The sequence below is a fragment of the Ahaetulla prasina genome, chromosome 10 (assembly GCF_028640845.1).
Source record: "Ahaetulla prasina isolate Xishuangbanna chromosome 10, ASM2864084v1, whole genome shotgun sequence".
Taxonomy (NCBI): Eukaryota; Metazoa; Chordata; class Lepidosauria; order Squamata; family Colubridae; genus Ahaetulla; species Ahaetulla prasina.
In genome coordinates, this window is record NC_080548.1 from 12156103 (window position 1) to 12178695 (window position 22593).

Consider the following 22593-nt stretch of genomic DNA (forward strand, 5'->3'; position numbering starts at 1 on the left):
ATTTTATGAGAATTTTGCCAAAATCCAGAGCTCACTTCCAATTTTGGGGAAAACTGCACCCTTAGCAAACCATTGGTTTGTTTAATGGCCCTGGTGATTCGCTTAATGACTGCTGAAAATTGTCTCGGTCACATGTGACCCAATTTAAGATTGTCACAGGTTGTGGTTGTGATGGGAAGGCTCAATTAAAGTCATTAATTCAAGGACTACTGTAATGTCAGTCAGTGGTGGGATTCAGCCAGTTCGTACCACTTCAGGAGAACCGGTTGTTAACTTTCTGAGCAATTTGGTGAACTGGTTGTTGGAAGAAAACATTACGGCAGAGACCCGGTTGTTAAATTATTTGAATCCCACCACTGATATCAGTCATGTAAACTCCTATCCATCATGGATTCGAGAATTTGATTGAATGAGGAAGACCACTAAAATGGTGAAACAGTTTTGTTTGGTGAAGTGCAACTATGGGGAAAGAAGTGTTTACTTTGCAAGTCAGCAGGACTTCACAATCTTCAGTGACCTTCCATGCCAGTTGTTCAATAAAATGAGGACCTGTGAAAGGAGGAGAAAAAAAACACACCAAATGTTGAACATCTTCGGATGTTTTGGTTGTGTCTTAGAATGCCACCTAGTGATCAATCTTATCAAAGCACCTTTGTGATGAATTTGTGGCTCAGGAGACTTCAGACTTCTGCAATCTGACATCTACCATATACAACTAGTCCTCGACTTACATCAGTTCATTTAGTGACCGTTCAAAGTTACAACAGCACTGAAAAAAAGTGACTTATGGCCGTTTTTCACACTTATGACCATTGCAGCATCCCTATGGTCAGGTGATTTACATTTGGATGCTTGAAAACTGACTCACATTTATGACGGTTAGTGTCCTGGAATGATATGACCCTGTTTTTATGACCTTCTGACAAGCAAAATCAATAGGGAAACCAGATTCACTTAACATACATAATTTTATAATAATATAATAATAATAATAATAATAATAATAATAATAATAATAATAATAATAATAATAATAATAATAATAATAATAATAATAATAATAATAATATATTATGATGATGATGATGATGATGATGATGTTAACATTCAATTAACATTCACTTAACATACAACTACATAGCAAAAAAAGCTCTAAGAGTTGTAAACCTAATCTTGCGTAGCTTCTTTTCCAAAAACACTACACTACTAACCAGAGCATATAAAACATTTGCTAGACCAAATCTAGAATACAGCTCGCCTGTTTGGAACCCTTACCACATCTCTGACATCAATACAATTGAACGTGTCCAGAAATATTTCACATTCTCCATTCCTCTGTAAACAACAAAATACCTTATCCCACCAGACTTGAAATCCTAGGCTTAGAAAACTTGGAACTCCGTCGCCTTCGACAAGACCTAAGTTTAACTCATAGAATCATCTGTTGTAATGTCCTTCCTGTTAAAGATTACTTCAGCTTTAATTGCAATAATACTAGAGCAACCAATAGATTTAAACTTAATGTCAACCACTTTAATCTAGATTGCAGAAAATATGACTTCTGTAACAGAATCATCAGTGCTTGGAATACTTTACCTGACTCTGTGGTCTCTTCCCATAATCCTAAAAGCTTTAACCAAAAACTTTCTACTATCGACCTCACCCCATTCCTAAGAGGACCATAAGGGGCGTGCCTAAGCGCACAAACATGCCTACCGTTCCTGTCCTATTGTTTTTCTTTTCTTCTTCCTATATATATATATATATATATATATATGCTTATACCTCCTTATATTTACTCATATATATGTTTATATACTATATAATACGCTCTCACAGAGAGGGTCTTCTCAGGGTGCCGTCTGCCAAACAGTGTCGGCTGGTGGCCCCCAGGAGTAGGGCCTTCTCTGTGGGGGCAGTGACGCTCTGGAACGAACTTCCCCCTGGCCTGCGTCAAGTGCCTGATCTTCGGACCTTCCGTCGTGAGCTCCAAACATATCTATTTATTAAAGCGGGACTGGCATAATTTGTGTTGAATTTTAAATTGGGTATTCTTAATATTTTTAAATTTTTAAATCTAAATTTTAATAATCAGCCTTTAAAATTTGCTCTTTTAAATGTTGTTTTAAATTGTATATATTTTGTTTTTATTCTGGCTGTACACCGCCCTGAGTCCTTCGGGAGAAGGGCGGTATAAAAATTTAATAAAATAAATAAATAAAATAAATAATCTTTTTGTATGATGCCTACATATATTGTTGTGACAAAATAAATAAAATAAATAAATAAACAACCGTGTTACTAATTTAAGAACGGCAGTGATTCACTTAACAAATGTGGCGAGAAAAGTGGTAAAATGGGGCAAATTCACTTACCAAATTTCTCAATTAACAACATAAATTTTGGGCTCAGTTGTGGTCATAAGTTGAGGACGACCTGTAGTGAATTTCCACACTTAGTCTCCTAGCCCAAGGGTCTCCAACCTTAGTAACTTTAAGACTTGTGGACTTCAAAGGTTGTAGACCCCTGTCCTAGCCAGTACATCCTCTAACTCTTAATTTGGGGAAGAGGTGTCTCATTCACGTCAAAACAATGTGGAAACTGAATTGAAGTCATTTCTGAGGTAAGCCTTTATAGCATCTTCTACAGTCAACCATTATTGTGCCAAAAATGTGGTAATGTGGTAATGTGGACAGGATTTGTATCTCTTCAGCAATGCCTGGGTGTTGCAGCGAAGATGCTATAAGATTCTAATGTGGAAATGGCTAAATTTTCTTGAATGACAGGTAGTTCTTGACTTACAACCCCAACTGAACGCAAGTTTTCTATTACTAAGCAAGACAACTGTTAAATGAATTTTGTCCCGTTTCACGGCCTTTCTTGTCACCGTTGTTAATTGAATCACTGCAGATGATAAATTATTAACCTGGTTGTTAAGTACCTCTGGGTTCCCCATTGACTTCACTTGTCAGAAGGTCACAAAAGGGGATCACATGACCCCGGGACATTGCAACCATCATAAATATGAACCAGTTGTCAAGCGTCTGAATTTTGATCACGTGACCATGGGGATGCTTAAAAGGTCGTACGTGTGAAACAGGGTCATGTCCAGTAGTGAAATCCAATTTTTTTTACTATCGGTTCTGTGGGTGTGGCTTGGTGGGCGTGGTGTGGCTTGGTGGGCGTGGCTTGGTGGGTGTGGCAGGGGAAGAATACTGCAAAATCTCCATTCCCTCCCCACTCCAGGGGAAGGATACTGCGAAATCCCCATTCCCACCCCACTCCTGAGGGAAGGATATTGCAAAATCTCCATTCCCATCCCACTCTGGGGCCAGCCAGAGGTGGTATTTGCTGGTTTTCTGAACTACTCAAAATTTCTGCTACTGGTTCTTCAGAACCTGTCAGAACCTGCTGGATTTCACCCCTGGCCATGTCACTTTTTTCAGTGCTTTGAGCAGTCACTAAACAAATGGTTTAAGTAGAGGACTATCTGCACCTTTGAAACTAGCTTTCCCAACACCATGTTTATATGGTGTATCAGCCTGCTACCTGGTAAAGATACAGACATTCTGCTAGTCATTTCGTCAGCTGAGCAGGTAAAAACCAGTCTTCCTCGTTCTTGCAAAACTACCTTGCTTCCTGATTGGGTTTGCCTAAGAAATGAATGGAAAATTCCCATATTTCGTAATATGCAAAAGAGGGGAAATCCCCACATTGCGGTGTGTCATGTAACGATTTCCTAATTGTTAGAAATATCTTGCTTGAAATAAAAAGTCACTCTGTTTCTCCTCCCCACCTCCCTTTTAGGCCATATCTGCAGTTCTGCGTGTGGACTTTCTACACCCATAATTAAATATCATGCCCTTTAAAAAATGAATCCTGAGTATTTTGATTGGATTGCACTGAGCAAGTAGGAAGGATTTATTTATTAATTAAATTGATATGCTGCGCATCTCATTCTAAAAAGGGACTCTGGGTGGCTCGGAGTTTGAAAATCCTCTAATCTTGACCTGTAATAAATTGTTCAGGCAGAGGTGGGTTTCAGCAGGTTCTGACCAGTTCTGGAGAACCGGTAGCAGAAATTTTGAGTAGGTCAGAGAACCGGTAGTAAAAATTCTGACTAGCCCCGCCCCCATCTATTCTCTGCCTCCCAAGTCCCAGCTGATTGGGAGGAAATGGAGATTTTGCAGCATCCTTCTCCTGGAGTGGGGAGGGAATGGGGATTTTGCAGTATCCTTCCCCTGGAGTGGGGAGGGAATGGGGATTTTGCAGTATCCTTCCCCTGCCATGCCCACCAAGCCACGACCACAGAACCGGTAGTAAAAAAAATTGAAACCCACCACTGTGTTCAGGTAACTCTTTTTTGTTTTTCTATTGCAAACAGCTAACATGGCTAACCTCTTGGGAGCAAATTAGAAAAACTGGTTTAGAACCAATTTAAATTGGGATGCTGCATTTTTCTTTGGTAACTTTTGACCCAGTTTGAGGTGGCTAAGTGTTGCCTAAAAACTGCTAAAGAGATTTGGCTGAATGAGTGACTGACTTGATTGAGTAGGATGTGCAATCTGGGGCAACAAATGTAAAATCCTTTGAAATGTTTTTGTTTCATTTTTGACATCCTTGTCACACTTCCTAAAAGAATTACAGTTCCCTTCCACTGTCTTACTTTTTGGGCGGTCTCATTTTAATTATTGGTTCTTTTGCCTTTCTGTCTTAGGAAGAATTGTCCTATTTTATATTCTTCAGGGAAGGGGTTGGCTTTTTTTTAAGGCTGACTGCATTCCTTACCATGTTTTCTTTTCCAGTCTTTCTTTTTGGCATCAACCTCTGCTTTAAGTTTATCAAAATCTGGAAGGAGAAGGGGAAGGAGAAGGAGAAAGGGAAGGAGAAGAAATGGAAGGGAAAGGAGAAGGAGGAATGGAAGCAGAAGGAGAAGGAGAAGGAGAAAGGGAAGGAGAAGAAAAAATGGAAGGAGAAAGAGAAGAAATATTGGATCAGTCATTACTGTACATGGTTGAGTCGGTAGACAATTGAAGAACATTTTACCTTCTAGCTACAAATACAGCTTATTCAAATGAGGGAATGGATTTCCTGGAAGTGACAGCCTCTTAGCTTCCTTTGAAGGGGCTGGAAGGACACAGGAAGTGGGCACTTCCTGGTCTGCAATTATACAGAGCCACAGGAATGTCTGTTGCTTCAGGGGAGCAGAAGATGACTCTACCTCAACTGTCTGAACATGCTTCCCTAAAGACCAGCATCGCCCCCAAATACTTCATTGCCTAAGGCAGAACAGAAAATACTTTCACGTCAGCCAGGATTCACAACGCCCAGTTGTGATGTCAACAGATGCAGAAAATGCTTGCAAGATCATATTATGGGCTTTCCTAGGAACTAAAAGAAACAGATATTTGCTCTTTTTGGTGATAGGCCTGGATTCAGCTGGTTCGGATCACTTTGGGCGAACCGGTAGTAGCGACCGCCCACCTGTCCGGGCGCAATCCTTTCCTATATCGCTGTGCTTTTGACGGCGCATATATGCGCAGACGGCACATGCAAGTAAATTGCCATGTTGTTATACGTTGCACACATGCGCAGTTGGCGCATACGCTCACATTTCCAGTGCTGGGAGAACTGATTGTTACAGTATGTGAAGCCCACATCTAGATAGGCCCAAATAATCTTTTCGCAATAGTAATAGCTTTGCCAAAGGGTAGGGCTGGTCTTAAGAAGATTTTTGCATCTCAAAACAAACAAACAAACAAACATAACATAATTTTCCTTCTCTGCCTCTCCACCTAGATTATCATCATTACCATTTTAAGTTTTTCATTACCCTGCTTTGCATAAAGAGATAAATCAGATTATAATAAAAAGGAATCAATAAAATTAATACAAGATTATGAAAGTTTAAAATCTCTCAGAATGATAAAATTGATGCAGGAATACAACATAGGAATGCACTGAAGGGTTAACAGAGTACAAGATTAAAAACCAGGGCAAACAGGAAGATATGAGTACCAATAGCACTTAGACTTCTATACTGCTTTACAGTGCTTTACAGCCCTCTCTAAGCGGTTTACAGAGTTAGAATATTGCGCACAACAATCCGGGTCCTCATTTTACCAACCTTGGAAGGATGGAAGGCTGAGTCAACCTTGAGCCAATGGGGAATTGAACTGCTGGCAGGCGGCAGAATTAGTCTGCAATACTGCATTCTAATCGCTGCGCCACCTTTAGATCTTTAGTTAATTCTGAAAAATAAACTTAACTGGGCACAGAAGAAATTCCATAATCAAGGTGTTGAGAATAGCCTTCACGTATTGAATGTCTGGTATTTTCAAGATGGTGTCATCTAATTAATTAGTTATAATTGTTAAGGAAGAACATGATACATAAGATGGCAAACAAGTATAAACCATGAAAAGTGACACTGCCAAGGAACTAATGAAGATGTAGATTTTGCCTTCTACATACCATCCCCAACGAGAGCCAAAGTAAATTGATTTTCCGCTTTGCCATCTTTTACATGGGCAGTGTAGGTCCCCTTGTCGTCCTCGCAGAAGTCCTGGATGATCAATTCCACAAGGCCTTTAGCTCTGTCAAAGTTGATCTTATGCGTCTGATGTAAAAAGCCAAAATAGTCATGAGTAAAGAGAAAGAAGGCTATGTCAGCCAAGGCAACATCTCTTCCCTCTGACTTCCAAGGCCATTCTTATATTCCATTACAGTTTGTGAGTAGAAGGAGGGGAGAATCTACAAAGAAGATGCCACCATATTTTCATTGCACAGTCCTGAAGTTTGCATTAAAACCAAGTGAGGGGAAGCAGAGGTGAGCCTCAAAACTTTTAGCAAGGGGTTCTCTGCCTGGTTGCTGGGCGGGCGTGTTCACAGTGGGCGTGGCCTAGTCAGCCTCCTGCGCATTGGCATGGGGGGCATTTTTACCCTCCCTGGGCTCTGGAGGCTTTCCTTGAGCTTCCAGGAGGGCAAAACAGCCTCCCCAGGCTCTGGAGGTGCTCTGGAGACCCATTTCTGGCTTTCCCGAACGTCCGATAGGCCCGTTTTTCATCCACCTGGAGCCTCCACACACATCTTGCACTTACTGCATCCAAAATGGGCTGCATGGGACTCCTGGGAGGGGCGGGATGGGCAGGGCCAGCCAGGAGTGGGATTTGGGGGTTCTCCGAACTGCAAAGAATCTTAGCAAGAGGTTCTCCTGAATCCCTGAGAACCCCCAGCAGCCCACCCCTGAGGGGAACTCACCGGGGTGCTTCTGAGCTCTTTCCCATTGAAGAGCAAATGAAGCTCAGCCTCTGGAGAGAGTTTCTCAACTTCTAGCCAAAGCTGTACTTCCCCTTTCTCCAGAACATCAATGTTCCATCCAGATATCAGCTCGATTACTGAAAAGAACGGAAAATGGACATTATAGAAATGCCAAACTGAGTAGTGAAGTTCAACCAGTGTTTCCCAGGGACTAATGATATTTGATGAATTACAGGTAGTCCTTGACTTACTACCATTCATTTAGTAACCACTCCAAATAACAGCGGCACTGAATAAAGTGATTTATGTCCGGTCCTCGTACCTACAACTGTTGCAGAATTCCCACGAGCACAGGACCAAAATTCGGGCACATGGCAACTGGCATATATTTATGTCAGTTGGAGTGTCTCAGGGTTACATGGTTGCCATTTGCAACTTTCTAAGCCAGCTTCCAACAAGCAAAGCCAGATTTGCTTCACGACCACATGATTCACTTATCAACTGCAGTGATTCACTTAGCCATGGCAAAAAAAGGACATAAAATTGAGTCTCAATTCACGACTCACTTAGCCATCTTGCTTAGCCCAGAAATTCTGGTCCCAGTTGTGGGCGCAAGTCAATGACTACCTGTATGGGAAGACTGAATATGTCTCCTTCTGGGGCCACCCACTTGGGGAGGAGCCAAAACTCTGTGGCAAAGCTGGAGAAGACCTCTGACACAAATATGGAGAGCAAATTCAAGTTGAGCAATTTATAGCCCTGGGACCCAGCCCGATTCATCCACCTATGCAAGAGATCAGTTCAAATAGCAAGAACTATTTGAGTCATCCCTGAAAACTGCGAAAGAGATAATTTTTTTTAGAGAACTAGTAAAAAAAGGAAGATGTTAGTAAGATAAGGAACAAGGAGGAATCTCCAGGGGTCTGACTCCATTCCCAACCTGCTTCAGGCCTCACCCAACAAGTAGACGTCTGCATTTATTCCAGAGGGAAGGTACCCCTTCACTGAAAAAAGGTGATTTGGGCTTGATGTAAGCAATGATAGTCTAATGTCAATAAACCAGTGGGCTACCTCTGCAGAAGACGTTTTGATATCTCAAAAGATCTGGAGGGCATATCAGGTTACAAAAGGACAACAAGACAATGATTGTGTATTGTGTCATTACGGTAATCATAATTACAGTATTTTTTTATCCAATGGCAACTTACAGGGGTTTCGAATCTCATGGCTGATCATTCGTAGCCGGTCCAGTTCTAAGAAATGAGAAGAGCAAGAACACACTTGAGAGACAGAATCAAGATTGTGTTTTAGTAATCATGATGCCCCAAACCAGTTCTTTCTTTCTGTGTCATAGCCTGTGCGGGGGGATGATTGTTATAATTATCATGATCTCACTTCAAAATAAGGCTGAAACCCATACAATCACATTGCCTTTTAATACAATCATTCGCCAAACCATAAGTTGGCCAAGCTGAATGCTGAATTTGTTCTTCCACCATGGGAAGTAGCCAATTTCTTGCACAAGGTAGGAAATTGCAACCTGTTTATTCTGTGCAACCTCTGGTGGCTCAACAGACTAAAGCAGTCTGTTATTAACACAGATGCTTGCAATTACTGCAAGTTCAAGTCTCACCAGGCCCAAGGTTGACTCAGCCTTCCATCCTTTATAAGGTAGGTAAAATGAGGACCCAGATTGTTGGGGGCAATAAAAGTTGACTTTGTATATAATATACAAATGGATGAAGACTATTGCTTAAGACAATGTAAGCCGCCCTGAGTCTTCAGAGAAGGGCAGGATATAAATTCAAATTAAAAACAAAACAAAAAACCAAAGCGATGTGGTCTTGGCACTAAATCACAAATCGAGAGCCCCCAATACACACATTGGCAGAACTTTTATAAGCTTTTGGAAAACAGAACCACATGATCATTAGGAAGCAATAGGCAACAAGCAACCGAGTATTTACACGCAGAATACTTGGCCCTCCCAGAAGTAGCGATTCTTTCTAAAATATTACAGCCCTGGCCTTTCTATCTCTAAGTGATAAGGTATGCAAAACTTTCTAGCTGATTTATCTGCAACAGAAAGCGGGAAATTAACCCCTAATAGTAATAGCAATAGCACTTAGACTTATATACCGCTTCATAGTGCTTCATAGCCCTCTGTAAGTGGTTTAGAGCAGGGGTCTCCAACCTTGGTCCATTTAAGACTTGTGGACTTCAACTCCCAGAGTCCCTCCTCAGCAAAGCTGGCTGAGGAACTCTGGGAGTTGAAGTCCACAAGTCTTAAACGGACCAAGGTTGGAGACCCCTGGTTTAGAGAGTCAGCATCGTGGCCAACAATCTGTGTAACAACTAAAACAAATGTGGGTAGTTTTCTGTAATTTACCTTCCTGAGTTAAAACATGACTGGCAGAAATGTCTTCATCGGTATCAGTTACTTCTACCGAATATGTTCCCAGGTCCCGTTCTGTAGCATATTTCAGAATGACCTTGGACCTGAAAAAAAAGAAAAGAAAATGCAAACATGCAATCTACACATCAAATATATTTGTATCCTGTAATTGTGGAAGGTACCCAGATTAATAATCAGGTGGAGCACTGCAGTAAACTTGCTCCTTGAATGTATAACAGAATAAATGGTGCAAAAATACAACAAAATACAGTAAACTCAGGGGAATAAATCTGGCAGAGACTGCAAATATGTCTGCTTTTTGTGCATGAAATAAGAGTTGAACGGGACCTCTGTGCATAAAATGCAGAGATAATAGGCTCAGAAGTGCATCTGGTATCTCAAAATTGGACACACAAATGGGACTACAGGTCAGCATTGAAATGAGATCTTGAAACAGATGCACCTGAGTGGCAGAGACCATAGAATCAAAAATTATTAAATGATCCAGCCCCCTGTTGATGGAATCGGCTTCATTGGGGGCAACTTTTTATTTCTTCTTTTGTTTCAAAGATAGCTTCCAATGAATTTGGCAGTGTGCTACAGGAAATTAAGAAAACATCCTAGTACAATAACACTTTCATATTACTGCCAAGAAAATGACATGAATTCAGGAGATCACCAAGGAGGTGAAATTCAACCTGATAGTCACTGGTGTGGAAAAAATTCTCTTAACTTTCTACAAGTTCAGCTACTCCTGAGGGCACAGAAACTAATAATTAGGTGCAACCCTAGTTTTCCTCCAAGTTCTCATGAGAACTTACTTGTCATCTTTGTCTACAATTTCAACTCGGTCAGGATTTGGAGGTCCTTCATAGTCTTTGGACCAAATAAACTCTGAAGTGTCAACCATCTCAGGAGCTTCAAATGCCAAGTAGATGAAGCCTTCCTCATCTACCCCAACTTCAATTTCTTTGGTGCCTGCAAAAGAGAGAGAGAAAGAATGAGAGAGAGAGAAAAAACTCAACACAGGAACTAAATTTCATCATCATTTCTTGTCTCCTAAGGCAAGAAATAACGTCAATACCCAAAAGATGGTGGGTTTTGTTGAGAAAGGTTAGCAGAGAAAGAGGATGCAAGGAAGAATGGATGGATGGGTGGATGCGTGGATGAATGGGTGCACAGACAGATAGACAGACAGACGAAAAGTAAAAATTTTATACCTGGTTTGGTTTTCACTATCACAGGATCTGATGGCAGTGATGGTGGGCCAATACCTGCCTTGTTCTCAGCTCGTACTCGGAAAATATAACATTTCCCAGTTTCCAGGTCACTCAGCTGATGGGGAACATAATATAGAGAAGGAATAGGTTTAACAACAGATTGTTGTTTGTCATCTAGAGCAGTGGTCTCCAACCTTGGCAATTTTAAGCCTGGAGGACTTCAACCTGCCAAGGTTGGAGACCACTGCTCTAAAGTCCATGCGATGGAGGAACATATAAATTTGAGAAATAAATAGGGAAGGAGACGTCCAAAAGTGATAGCAATAAATCAACTAGTCCAGCTTTTCCTAATTTGATACCCTCTGAATCTCTAATCAATATTATTTGATTTATAATTTTACATACTGTTTTTATATTTTTAATATTTTATTTGCACACTACCCATATAGTTCCTCTGTGCGGGAGATGGGAAGTTCCTAAATATGATAAATAAATAAAATACAATTTATATTTATTATCGACTTAATTCTCTCAGCAATTTACATTCTTTGAATGGATTATAAAGATAATTTCTCTCTCCAGTTCCAGAATTCCCAACGCATATCTTCATTAGCCATATAGGCTGGAGAGTTTCAAAACTGCAGAGAATACCAATATATTTCTAATATCCTATTGGCAATCTGATAAAGTTCCAGGAGAAGTTTTGGAAAACTACTAAGTGCAAATTCTTCAGTTATCTATGAAACAACCATCTCTTTGCCCTCCAAATAGGAGCTCTTACAAAACACAAGTTTCTGCCCTAAAGGACTGAAAAATATTATTGGCTAGAATGTGAAACTAATCCAGTTGCTGAAATGTTGTAACCTCATTTCCCCCCCTCTCTCAATAAACCTTGTGGAGAAAGACTCTGAGAGATAAACTTGCTTTTGTTGAATTAATTGTCATATCTATGCCCATAGGTAAAGGTAAAGGTTCCCCTCGCACATATACTAGTTGTTCTAGACTCTAGGGGGCGGTGCTCATCTCGGTTTCTAAGCTGAAGAGCCAGCGCTGTCCAAAGACGTCTCCGTGGTCATGTGGCCGGCATGACTCAACACCAAAGACGCACGGAACGCTGTTTCCTTTCCACCAAAGGTGGTCCCTATTTTGCTATTTGCATTTTTTACATGCTTTCGAACTGCTAGGTTGGCAGAAGCTGGGACAAGTAACGGGAGCTCACCCCGTTATGCGGCACTAGGGATTCGAACCGCTGAACTGCCGGCCTGTCAATCGACAAGCTCACTGTCTTAGCCACTGAGCCACCGCGTCCCTTCTCTGTGCTCATAAGTCCTGGTTATTCTCCTTCCATAGGGGGTCAAATGTCCAATGTCTATTAACCATTATGAATCTCCCTGTTCAAAAATAATATGAATAGGTTTGACTTAGAACAGTTTTGAGCATTTTACGGTGCCCAGCCCAGATCTGGCCCTTTGGCTGTTCCTGTCGAGCTCATGTGAATGGCTTTTATTTTGAAGGTGATTGCTATTTTTTTTAGTTGACATATGTGTGGGGGTGCATGTCTATGCACCTTCACAGCCCTATTGGTTCAGCCCTGTACAATAATCCCAGTTTCTCCTGTGGCTGCTTGTGAAAATTAATTGCCCACCCCTATCTTAGATGAAGGGAGGTTGGTAGGATTTACAGAATTCTAGACCAGGGGTCTGCAAACTTGGCTCTTTTAAGACTTGTGGACTTCAACTCCCAGAGTTCCTCAGCCAGCTCCCAGAGGAATTCTGGGAGCTGAAGTCCACAAGTCTTAAAAGAGCCAAGTTTGCAGACCCCTGGTCTAGACTTATCCAGTAAGTTATCTTTTTTAAACTCAAAAGCTAGAACTGATGCTGAAAGTTTATGAATCAGCCTAGAATTATAAACTTCATCCCTCCTTATTTTCCAGAAGTCCCTCAAGATTTGGCTTTGTCATCAGGCCTGGGGGCCTCAAAGGACTAGTGAGATCTTAGGGTAGTTCTGTTGCTGATCAAATCTCTTTTGTGTGATTTTTAGAAAAAAAAATCAAAAACTTTTAAAACGTGTTTGTATCTGACATGTTCATTGCTGTATTTCCCTTTTTTTTGGGGGGGGGGAGCTGTATACTGCCCAGAGTCACTTGTTGTGAAATGGCCAGCCACATAAATTTGATAAATAATAAATAAACTTCTTAAACAGCACCTTAAACTTCTGACAGCATCTATCAGAAATGGCTCCAAATTTATGCCAATTAAACTAGTACCTGTGGAAATGTGGTTCTGGATAGACTAATGTATCTCCAAAGCACCTGAAGGCAGGACCAGGAGCAATGGATGGAAACTAATGGAGAAGAAAACCGATCTAGAACTAAGGAGAAATTTCCTGACAGTTAGAACAATCGATCAGTGGAACGACTTGCCTCCAGAAGTTGTAGATGCTCCATCACTGGAGGTTTTTAAGAAGACATTGGACAATCATTTATCTGAAATGGTATAGGGTTTCCTGATTGAACAGGGGTATGTAGAAGACCTCCAAAGTCCCTTCCAACTCTGTTGTCCTGTTCTTCCGTTAATATATGTGATGAGAGATAGTTTGGTGTAGTGATGAAGGCATCAAGCTAGAAACCAGGAGACTATAAACTAGCTAGTTTAACCTGCGTTAAACTAGCTAGACACCTTTGGCCAGTCACTTTCTCTCAGCCCTTCGACAGAGGCAATGACAAACCACTTCTGAAAACCTTGCCAAGAAAACTGCAAGGACTTGTTTTGATACAGATACAGATTAACGGAATTGGAAGGGACCTCGTAGGTCATCTAGTCCAGTTTCCATCCATTTTGTCTTGTGCAGGCTGCCTCCAATTGATCAGGTACCACTAAATGGAAGAAAAAATAGTGCACTCATTTTTGTTTGTTTAGCCAACAGCAATGTACTTGGTGGGCCATCATAGACCTTAACCACCAGCCACATATTATGGCTGACCAAGGGTTTAAACACTGCTGCCATTAAATTTTTGTAGACTTTTTCATAAATGGAGCATGAATGTCAAATGCAACCCAAACCTTCATGTGTGTGTTTGATATCGGCTGTTTATTCAGTTGTTCCCAGGTGTCTGATCCTTCCTCGCAGGCCTCCACGTAATAACCACGGACTGGTCCCGCTCCAGTATACAGAGGTGGCTCCCAATGGAGCATCAGAGAGGTATCTCTTACTTCCGTACATCTGACATCATAAGGAGGTCCTATTTTGGAAGGAAGAGTGGCTTTCAAAGCACGTATTCTGGAATACATCTGAATTCCATCAACACTGTCAAACTATTTACTGAATCTGCACTACTATTAATTTTCTCATAGTTCCCATCACCAATCTCTTTCCACTTATGATTGTATGACTGTAACTTGTTGCTGGCAATCCTTATGATTTATATTGATATACTGACCATCAATTGTGTTGTAAATGTTGTACCTTGATGAAGGTATCTTTTCTTTTATGCACACTGAGAGCATATGCACCAAGACAAATTCCTTGTGTGTCCAATCACACTTGGACAATAAAAATTCTATTCTATTCTATTCTATTCTGGAATACTGCAAAGGTCCTTTAGACCTGTGTCTCCTGACTTTATCCATCTTAAGATGCATGGACTTCAACTCCTGGAATACCAAAATACTCCAGCCAGCATTGATCAAGTCAGGGAATGGGTTCCACAAGAAATACTGGATCTCTTTCTCCATGCATCTTGTATGCTTAGTTCATCTATCATTGTATGTTTTCTTCCTCCCAAAGACAGTTAAGGTGTAAATTGTTTACATTTGTTTCTAATGTTCTTTTCTCTTCTTTGCTTTAAATCATGCTTTATTTTGAAAGGTACATTCTTTCCCCAGGTCATCTCTGTGGTCCTCTACACCTCTGCCCACGGTCAGAAGAGGTTTGGTGGACCACAAAAAGAATCATAGATATATAATATTGGAAGGTTCCTTACTGTTGAATTCAACTCCTTCAGTTCTGGAAGCTACAGGTGACCAAAGCTATATAGCTTTATATGCCCAAACATCCCATCTTATGAGTAATGTGGTTTGGATCTGTCCAAGATTAGATCTTTACCTGGTTCTGGCATTGTCCATTCCTCACATTTGAAAATATCACTGGGCTCTGACACCTTCCCGACACCAACTATGTTCATTGCATAACCACGGAACTGGTAAAATTGTCCTTCGTCCAGGTTGGTGACCTATAGAATCACCAGAGATACTGAACATTTTCCAAAGCCTTGCCTTGAAAAGAAGGCCTAGCATTTATAGAGACATGTCTTTGTATTCCCACTAAACCAGCCTTCCCAACTGGATGCCCACTCTTAGATATGTAAAATTCAACTCCCCAAATTCCCAGTCAACACAGCTAAAGAATTCTTGGAGTGAAAGAGAGAACTTGGGAAGCTGAAAGTATGAATCATCTGAAGTGCATCAAGATGTAGAAATCTAGTTTAGTGAATATGGAAAAAGTTCTAGTGTTTGGTGTTTTTTTTTTTGGATACTTTTCAAATTCCTCCAGTTTTGTTGTCCACAATATCACACTGCCAATCAAGGACCCATTTTACCACCCATTTTAACTTTCGCCAAAAAAGCAAAGTTTTTGCTTTTTTGGCAAAAGAAAAAGATTCAGCCATAATAAAAAATGGCTGCAATCTGAGAGAGGGCAGAGGTTGAGATCCCTGCCCAAGTCCAAATATGGCACCGACACCATACCGTATAAACCCGTTCAGCAATGGGCTTAATGTTGGTCTCATGCCAGTCAGTCTGTGATGTATCATGCTGATCCAAGAAATAGCCCAGAATCTTTGAACCACCTTTGCGTTTCGGAGGCTTCCAGCCTATGGTCATGGTGTCCTTCCCACAGTTCAGCAGGGCAAAATCTCTTGGGGCGGATGGAAGAGCTGCAAGGGAGGGAAAACGTGAACATATCATGGAAGATGGGCATCTCATCAGCATGCTGCTTCTCAGCTTCAAATCCTGAGGCAAATGTAGCCTCGGTATTTCCATTTTTGCCCATAACTGTTGAAAAATGGCAATGATCTTCTGCTATTTTTAGGCTGGAAATGTCAAAACAAAGATTTCCCCCATCATTTCCTGAAGAAAAACAGAGAATCTTGATCACATCCCAAAAAATTGTCTCGTCTCGTCTCGTCTCGTCTCCTCTTGTCTCCTCTCCTCGCCATTCTTCCCCTTCCCCTTCCTCCTCTCCTCTCCTCTTCTCTCCTCTCCTCTCCTCTCCTCTCCTCTCCTCTCCTCTCCTCTCCATTCTTCCCCTTCCCCTTCCTCTTCTCCTCTCCTCCTACACTTACCTGTTCTTGCCTTTCTCCTAGTTTTCATGGTAGCACATAGTGACCCAAAGTTTTCCCGATCTACACAATTCATCCTTTCCAAACTTGATCTTCTCTAGATGTATTGGATTACACTTCTCATCACAGTCAGCCATGGAGGCTGGCTGTGGTGAAAGTTATGATTTGGCAGCACCAGGCTAAAGGAGGGTGTTTTGGCTCAGATGCAGGTAGAGGGATTGCAGAATACCACAATAGGTACTTACAGATTGCCTGTCTCACAAGAATGGGATCAGATTCTGGGGAGCTTTCTCCGACACCAGCTTCATTGACACATTTGACACAGAAGACATATTGTTTGCCAGTTTTGAGTCCTGGAACAGTAAATCTAAGAAACAAAACACCAAGTCACCCATCCATTCTTCAATCTTACTTCTGTTTTATCAGACTGGAGCAGTGTTTCTGAATCTTAACAACTTTAAGGTGTGTAGACTTCAACTCCCAGAATTGGGAATCTGTGAAATTCTGGCAGTTGAAATCCACTGACCTTAAAGTTGCCAAGATTGAAAAACACTACACTAGAGACTCTGAGTATAAAACAGTGGAAGCTTTCAGTCATCTTGGAACATCTTGGCTATTTTCACACAACACAGTGAATTTGGTCACCAAATTAGCCTATTTTATGAGTATATATATCATAAAAAACCAATATAGCTTAGATTCACAGACCTTGCTAAACCAACAAGCTACTAACCAAATTTAGCACAGTGCGAATGCAACCATGGGGTCTGCCAGGTGAGAGATGGTAGACAGTTGTAATCAGCAGTATACTTTCAGCAATGACACTGACTTTGCAAATTGTCCTTCCAAAGGACAATTTATCAGGTTATGATTGACCTTTCTAGTTGCTTGGATAAACCACCTCTAACTAATTCATTTTAAAGCAGGGGTCTCCAACCTTGGCAACTTGAAGACTTGTGGACTCCAACTTCCAGAATTCTGGGAGTTGAAGTCCACAAGTCTTCAAGTTGTCAAGGTTGGAGACCCCTGTTTTAAAGTGTTGACATCTCTGTGCTGTTATCCAAGATGAACGTATTTTAACTGTTGTTTGGAACACCGTTCTTTTTTAGATCTTGGTTTGATTAGATGAGTTGCTTCTAAGACAAACCCATTAAATGAAGAAGATTCCATGAGCATCACTTTGCCCATTACAACCAGTTCCTTTGTTGCTGAACAAAATTACAGACTTTAAAAGGTAGAACGTCTGGACTAGTTCAATGGAACTGAATCCACATGATAACAACATCCTTCCTTTCCTTGTTTTGAAACCACAAAACAGGGTACCATTTTCCCACTCCTCTCTCATAAATGCCTAAAAGCTACAGAGATGGAAAGGATCACCAAATGAACTCACTCATGACAAGTGACAGGTTTATTGTTCACTGTTTGCCATTCATCTGTCCCAACTTCCCGGCAATAGATGTAATAACCCAGCGGTTCCTCTCCTTTTCTTGGCTTGCTCCACTGCACGACCACAGATGTCTTGGTATCTCTGAAAGCCAGGACCTGAGATGGGGGTGGAAGTGGAGCTAAAAAAACCAAAAGATGAAAAAAAATTAAAACATAAAAGTAGCAACTACTTGAAGACCATTGTGCTTCCTTTCAACTCTCCCCCAATTTCTATCAGCTAAATTAGTGTTTCTCAACCTCAGCAACTTTAAGACATGTGGATGTCAATTCCCAGAATTCTCCAGCCAACAGCAGTATTTACTATATTTGATTTAAAGGTAAATGTTCCCCTCACACACATATGCTAGTTGTTCCCGACTCAAAAGTTTTCTACTTGCATTTTTTACGTGCTTTCGAATTGCTAGGTTGGCAGAAGCTGGGACAAGTAACGGGAGCTCACCCCGTTACGTGGCACTAGGGATTCGAACCACTGAACTGCCAACCTTTCAATCGACAAACTCAGCATCTTAGCCCCTGAGCCACCACGTTTTATTTATGACAATTAAAAGAAAAAGAATGAGAGATTACCAATCTTTTTTCCCAGGGAGATAGGGTCACTAGGCAAAGAAGGATCGCTCACTCCATACTTGTTCACCGACCGTACTCGGAAACAGTAGGATTTTGCCTTCTCCAGACCCAAGACAGGGAAAGTGGTGGAACCGACGGGAATATCCAGATTAACCATTTGCCATTTGTCACTCCCTGCGATTGACTGAAAAGACAGAAAGAATCCCACCATTATATGTCATAAAATGGGCTTCTATCAGCCTGGGGCAACAGGTTTTCTGCCAGGAGAAAAGAATGACCAACCCTGCATTTTCAGGTCCAGTGACCCAATGTGGATATCTGGAAATCCACAGGAATTGACTTAGTAAGGCTCAAATTATAGATCTTAGAAGAAATTATGGAAAGTTGCATAACCTGTGATGTAGAAATTAGAATGTTGGCTACTGACCATGGTTCTCCTCCATTTGGTGGTCTACCATGAAATGTAAAAAGTAGCAATGTGCATGTTACTATTTTTCAATCCTGCATCTACCTCCTGCAACCTCTTTTTTTCTGCCATGTCCCCATGATGTTGCCCTTATCTCAACCCTGATGAAGGTCATCAGGATTGGTGGACAGTTAGTCTTAGTCCTCAAATTTGTTTGAGGAAGAATTTGGTTTGGAAGAACCTGAATGAAGTTCAGGCTAATCTAAAGGTAGTCTACTGTATCTTGCAACTGTGCCATCTCCTTACCTTTTCTATATAGTAATTCAGTGGCTCTTTGCCTCTGGGATCTGGCTCATCCCAGGAGAGGATCACATAATCTTCTCTGGTCTCACTGGCATGAACATTGGTGGGAGGCAATGGGATCTTAATCTTAGCTATAGGAAAGGAGAGTTAAAATAGCCATCACACACTGTAGTAATACCAGGTTTGCAATAAGGAAATAATAGCTAGGTAGGTATTATGGTATTCTCTAGTAAAGTTGGATTTTACTTCCCATACTTTCTCAGCCAAGTCCAACCTATCTGGAGAGCATGACTGCTATGATAGATCAAAGGATGTGTCTATTTTTTTTTATTTGCATTTATATCCCGCCCTTCTCCGAAGATTCAGGGCGGCTTACACTATGTTAGCAATAGTCTTCATTCTATTTGTATATTTATATACAAAGTCAACTTATTGCCCCCAACAATCTGGGTCCTCATTTTACCTACTTTATAAAGGATGGAAGGCTGAGTCAACCTTGGGCCTGGTGGGACTAGAACCTGCAGTAATTGCAGGCAGCTGCTGTTAATAACAGACTGCATTAGCAGTGTGAGCCACAGACTGGCTCCACTATAAAGGAACAATAGAGCTGAATGTCAAAATTTTGTCCATAGAAGCTCTTTGCTTAGTTCTTGGCATCTCCAAGATAACGTATTTTTTAGACCCTGGAGAATCACTGGCAGTTGCGTAGAAGATACTCAACTAGATTAAGTTCTGGTCCAACTTAAGGCAGCTTCCTGGGTAACTCTTTTGTTACAAGAACTTCCATTTGTAGTGGAAAGGACAAATTCTATAATTGCTACTCCTCAAATGTATAAGTAATTCAATGTAACATGAAAACACCTTATGAATACACCCTAGAGTACTTATCGGAGGACTACTTAAGGAATGATGTTGCTTATGAACTTACGTTCCAGTTCATCTTTTGAAACTATAATTGTCCTCATCCCATCGTCATAAGGAATGTCTAATCAAAGAAAAAGAAAATTAATGAGTTGGAAGCCATACATTATCATGTGTAGGTATATAAATTATAAGTTCAGTTGAATTGTCAAACTGAATAGATCATTGGATTGCTTAAGTTTGATTAATTTGATTAATTCAACCAAAGGGAAAATTTGAACTGTCCTAGGACAAAAGTAACCACTTGATCAATCTAACAAAATCTTTTTTGCTCCTTGGATGTGTTGGCATAGGATAATTATTCTTTGTACCACAACTCTTTTACTTGAGGTTATTGGTGGGGCCCATTGTCTTGACGACTTCCTTCAATTCTTGTGAACCTTCACAGGGTCTAAACAAGGAATGACGTACTTAGCAACCTCTTGGCCTCATTGGGATCGATCATTGTCACAGGGCTGCTGGCCTTTGAAGGGTTACTGATTCCTGCACAATTGACGGCCTTCACGCGGAACTGGTAAGTCTTTCCTTCCATGAGACCCAAAACTGGTGACCTGCAAGTTTTCACCAGCTGGTCATTGTAAGGAACCCATTCATCTGTGCCCATTTCACACCTGGAAGGCAAAAACAACACTTTTTTACAATTGATAAATAAATAAATAAATAAATAAATAAATAAATAAATACATACATACATACATACATACATACATACGTACATACATACATACACACATGCATACATACATACCGTATTTTTCAGAGTATAAGATGCACCTTTTCCCCCCAAAAAAGAGGGTGAAAATCTGGATGCGTCTTATACTCCGAATGTAGCCCGCCCAGCTTCTCAAACGAAGGTTTCAGAGACTGAAAAAAGCATCAGAAAAGAAGCTTCAGAAACGAAGCTCCCAAACAGAGCTTCAGAGGCTTTTTTTCTGAAGTTCTGTTTTGGAGGCTTTCAGAGGCAGAAAAAAGTTTTAGAGTTTCAGAGGCAGGAAAAAAAGCAAGGCACAGAGCTCACAACCAAGGAACCTGTTGCTAAAATTTACCCCTGGGAACAGCTGATTGGGGGTATTCCGGGAGGCCGATCTACCTGCCAATCAGTTTTTTTCTTATTTTCTTCCCCAAAAACTAAGGTGTGTCTTATACTCCAAAAAATACGGGAAAGAAAGAAAGGAAGGAAGGAAGGAAGGAAGGAAGGAAGGAAGGAAGGAAGAAAGGAAGGAAGGAAGGAAGGTGGGAGGGAGGGAGGGAGGGAGGGAGATTGGAGTTCTATAGAGTGTAGACCTTTCAATGTAATAACCAATGATGGGGCTTCCACCATTATCACTGGGTGGTATCCACGAAAGTATGAGGCTGTTTTTGTTCACATCATGACATTGTACGAGGAGAGGCGATCCGGGAGCACCAGCCATTGCAGCTGCAGCATCTGAGAAGGACAGGAAGCTCTCGTGAGATTGTTGTATCAAGACAAAGGACATCTCGCTTTTATCTATCATACCCTGAAATCATTGTTGGTGACGGGAAGTGTTCACTATCATTAAGTACAGTATTTATGGTGGTGGCTAGACAAGGTTCATTTGAGTAACTTTGGTAAAGTCTGTTTCACAACTTTGAGAAAGGGCCATCTAATGGTGCTGTGAGTTTATGAATGAAATTAGACATATAAAGCTAACTCCTGATCTGTTTTTTCTTTCTCTTTGGGTTTCTCTTGCCCTTCAACCAGCCAGCCTTCTCCATCTAGATGCTCTCTAGAAGTCTTGGTCTACAATCCTATCAACCTTTGCTAGCACCAATTGTGATTCGGAGGACGAAAATGTCAGATCAATACTGGTGAACATACCCCTAACAAACACATAAGCTTTTTGTTCATGGTAGCCGTCTTGTGTTGGGATGCGGATGCTGTAAAAGCCTTCATCCTCCTTGTAAGCACAGGATACTGTCAGGGTTGCCTCCCGGTCCTCACATTTCATTTGCCGGCGGTCAGAATCTTTCAGCAACTCACCTGCCATACAGGACATAAGCATCACCTTATTTTATCCAGTCAGTGCATTCGTACTAGAGATGGGCTGGATGCATCACATGCTGGCCACTGTCGTGTCCCACTCCTCCACTGACGGCCGGGTCAGGGAAATCCGAATCAGGTGTGCCTCTGCAGCTCTGCCAAAGTCCTAGCAAAGTTCTCAAGGCAGGCAGGAGACCAGAAAGTGACTTCAGCAAGATAAGGTAGACTTTGCCTGACTCAGAGAATGCCAGAAAGCAGATCCTTTATATAAGCCATGGGTGTGGCTCCATGACTCAGCACTTATCCAGGCCTGCCCCTCCCTTCCTTCTGTTGCCGCCGCCTATCAATTCTCCTGAAGCGAGGGTCACTCCAGTTTGCAGCTGTTGGTAATTGACCTTCCTCAGGCTCACATGCTGTGAGGGAGGGGGAGGGGGAGGGGTCTAGTTGCTCCGTTTGCCTGGGCATGGAGCCAGGGCTGGGGGCTGGGGGTGCTTATTCTTCCTTGGCCTGTCTGGGCATGGAGCCAGGGCTGGGGCCGGGAGGCATGTTAGGACATTCCTCAGCATTCGGAAGCAGATAAGACAGGCCCGGCTGCGGGGAAAGCGGACGAGGCACAACAGCCACGCCCACACCTGGGAAAAAAGTCACGTGATACCACTGTGACGATGTGAGTTTTGACACCCCTGCTATAGATGGACAATTTCCTGGATATACCAGTCATGTCGGTTAGAT

General features: G+C 41.5%; 1 protein-coding gene across 3 annotated transcripts in view; it reads right to left on the minus strand.

Annotated features, from left to right (window-relative positions):
- MYOM3 (myomesin 3) overlaps positions 1-22593 on the minus strand; it is a 77785-nt gene that overhangs the window by 18325 nt on the left and 36867 nt on the right. For all 3 annotated transcript variants that reach the window (XM_058195545.1, XM_058195543.1, XM_058195544.1), the window contains 19 exons: positions 21700-21861; positions 21144-21285; positions 20271-20470; positions 19867-19923; positions 18942-19069; positions 18230-18413; positions 17607-17781; positions 16459-16580; positions 15621-15808; positions 14980-15106; positions 13938-14116; positions 10876-10990; positions 10477-10633; positions 9650-9759; positions 8469-8513; positions 7261-7397; positions 6475-6619; positions 4789-4848; positions 482-549 (listed from right to left, as the gene is read on the minus strand). In XM_058195545.1, coding sequence (XP_058051528.1) covers positions 482-549; positions 4789-4848; positions 6475-6619; positions 7261-7397; positions 8469-8513; positions 9650-9759; positions 10477-10633; positions 10876-10990; positions 13938-14116; positions 14980-15106; positions 15621-15808; positions 16459-16580; positions 17607-17781; positions 18230-18413; positions 18942-19069; positions 19867-19923; positions 20271-20470; positions 21144-21285; positions 21700-21861 — 2501 coding nt within the window. The remainder of the gene's footprint in view (positions 1-481; positions 550-4788; positions 4849-6474; positions 6620-7260; positions 7398-8468; positions 8514-9649; positions 9760-10476; positions 10634-10875; positions 10991-13937; positions 14117-14979; positions 15107-15620; positions 15809-16458; positions 16581-17606; positions 17782-18229; positions 18414-18941; positions 19070-19866; positions 19924-20270; positions 20471-21143; positions 21286-21699; positions 21862-22593) is intronic.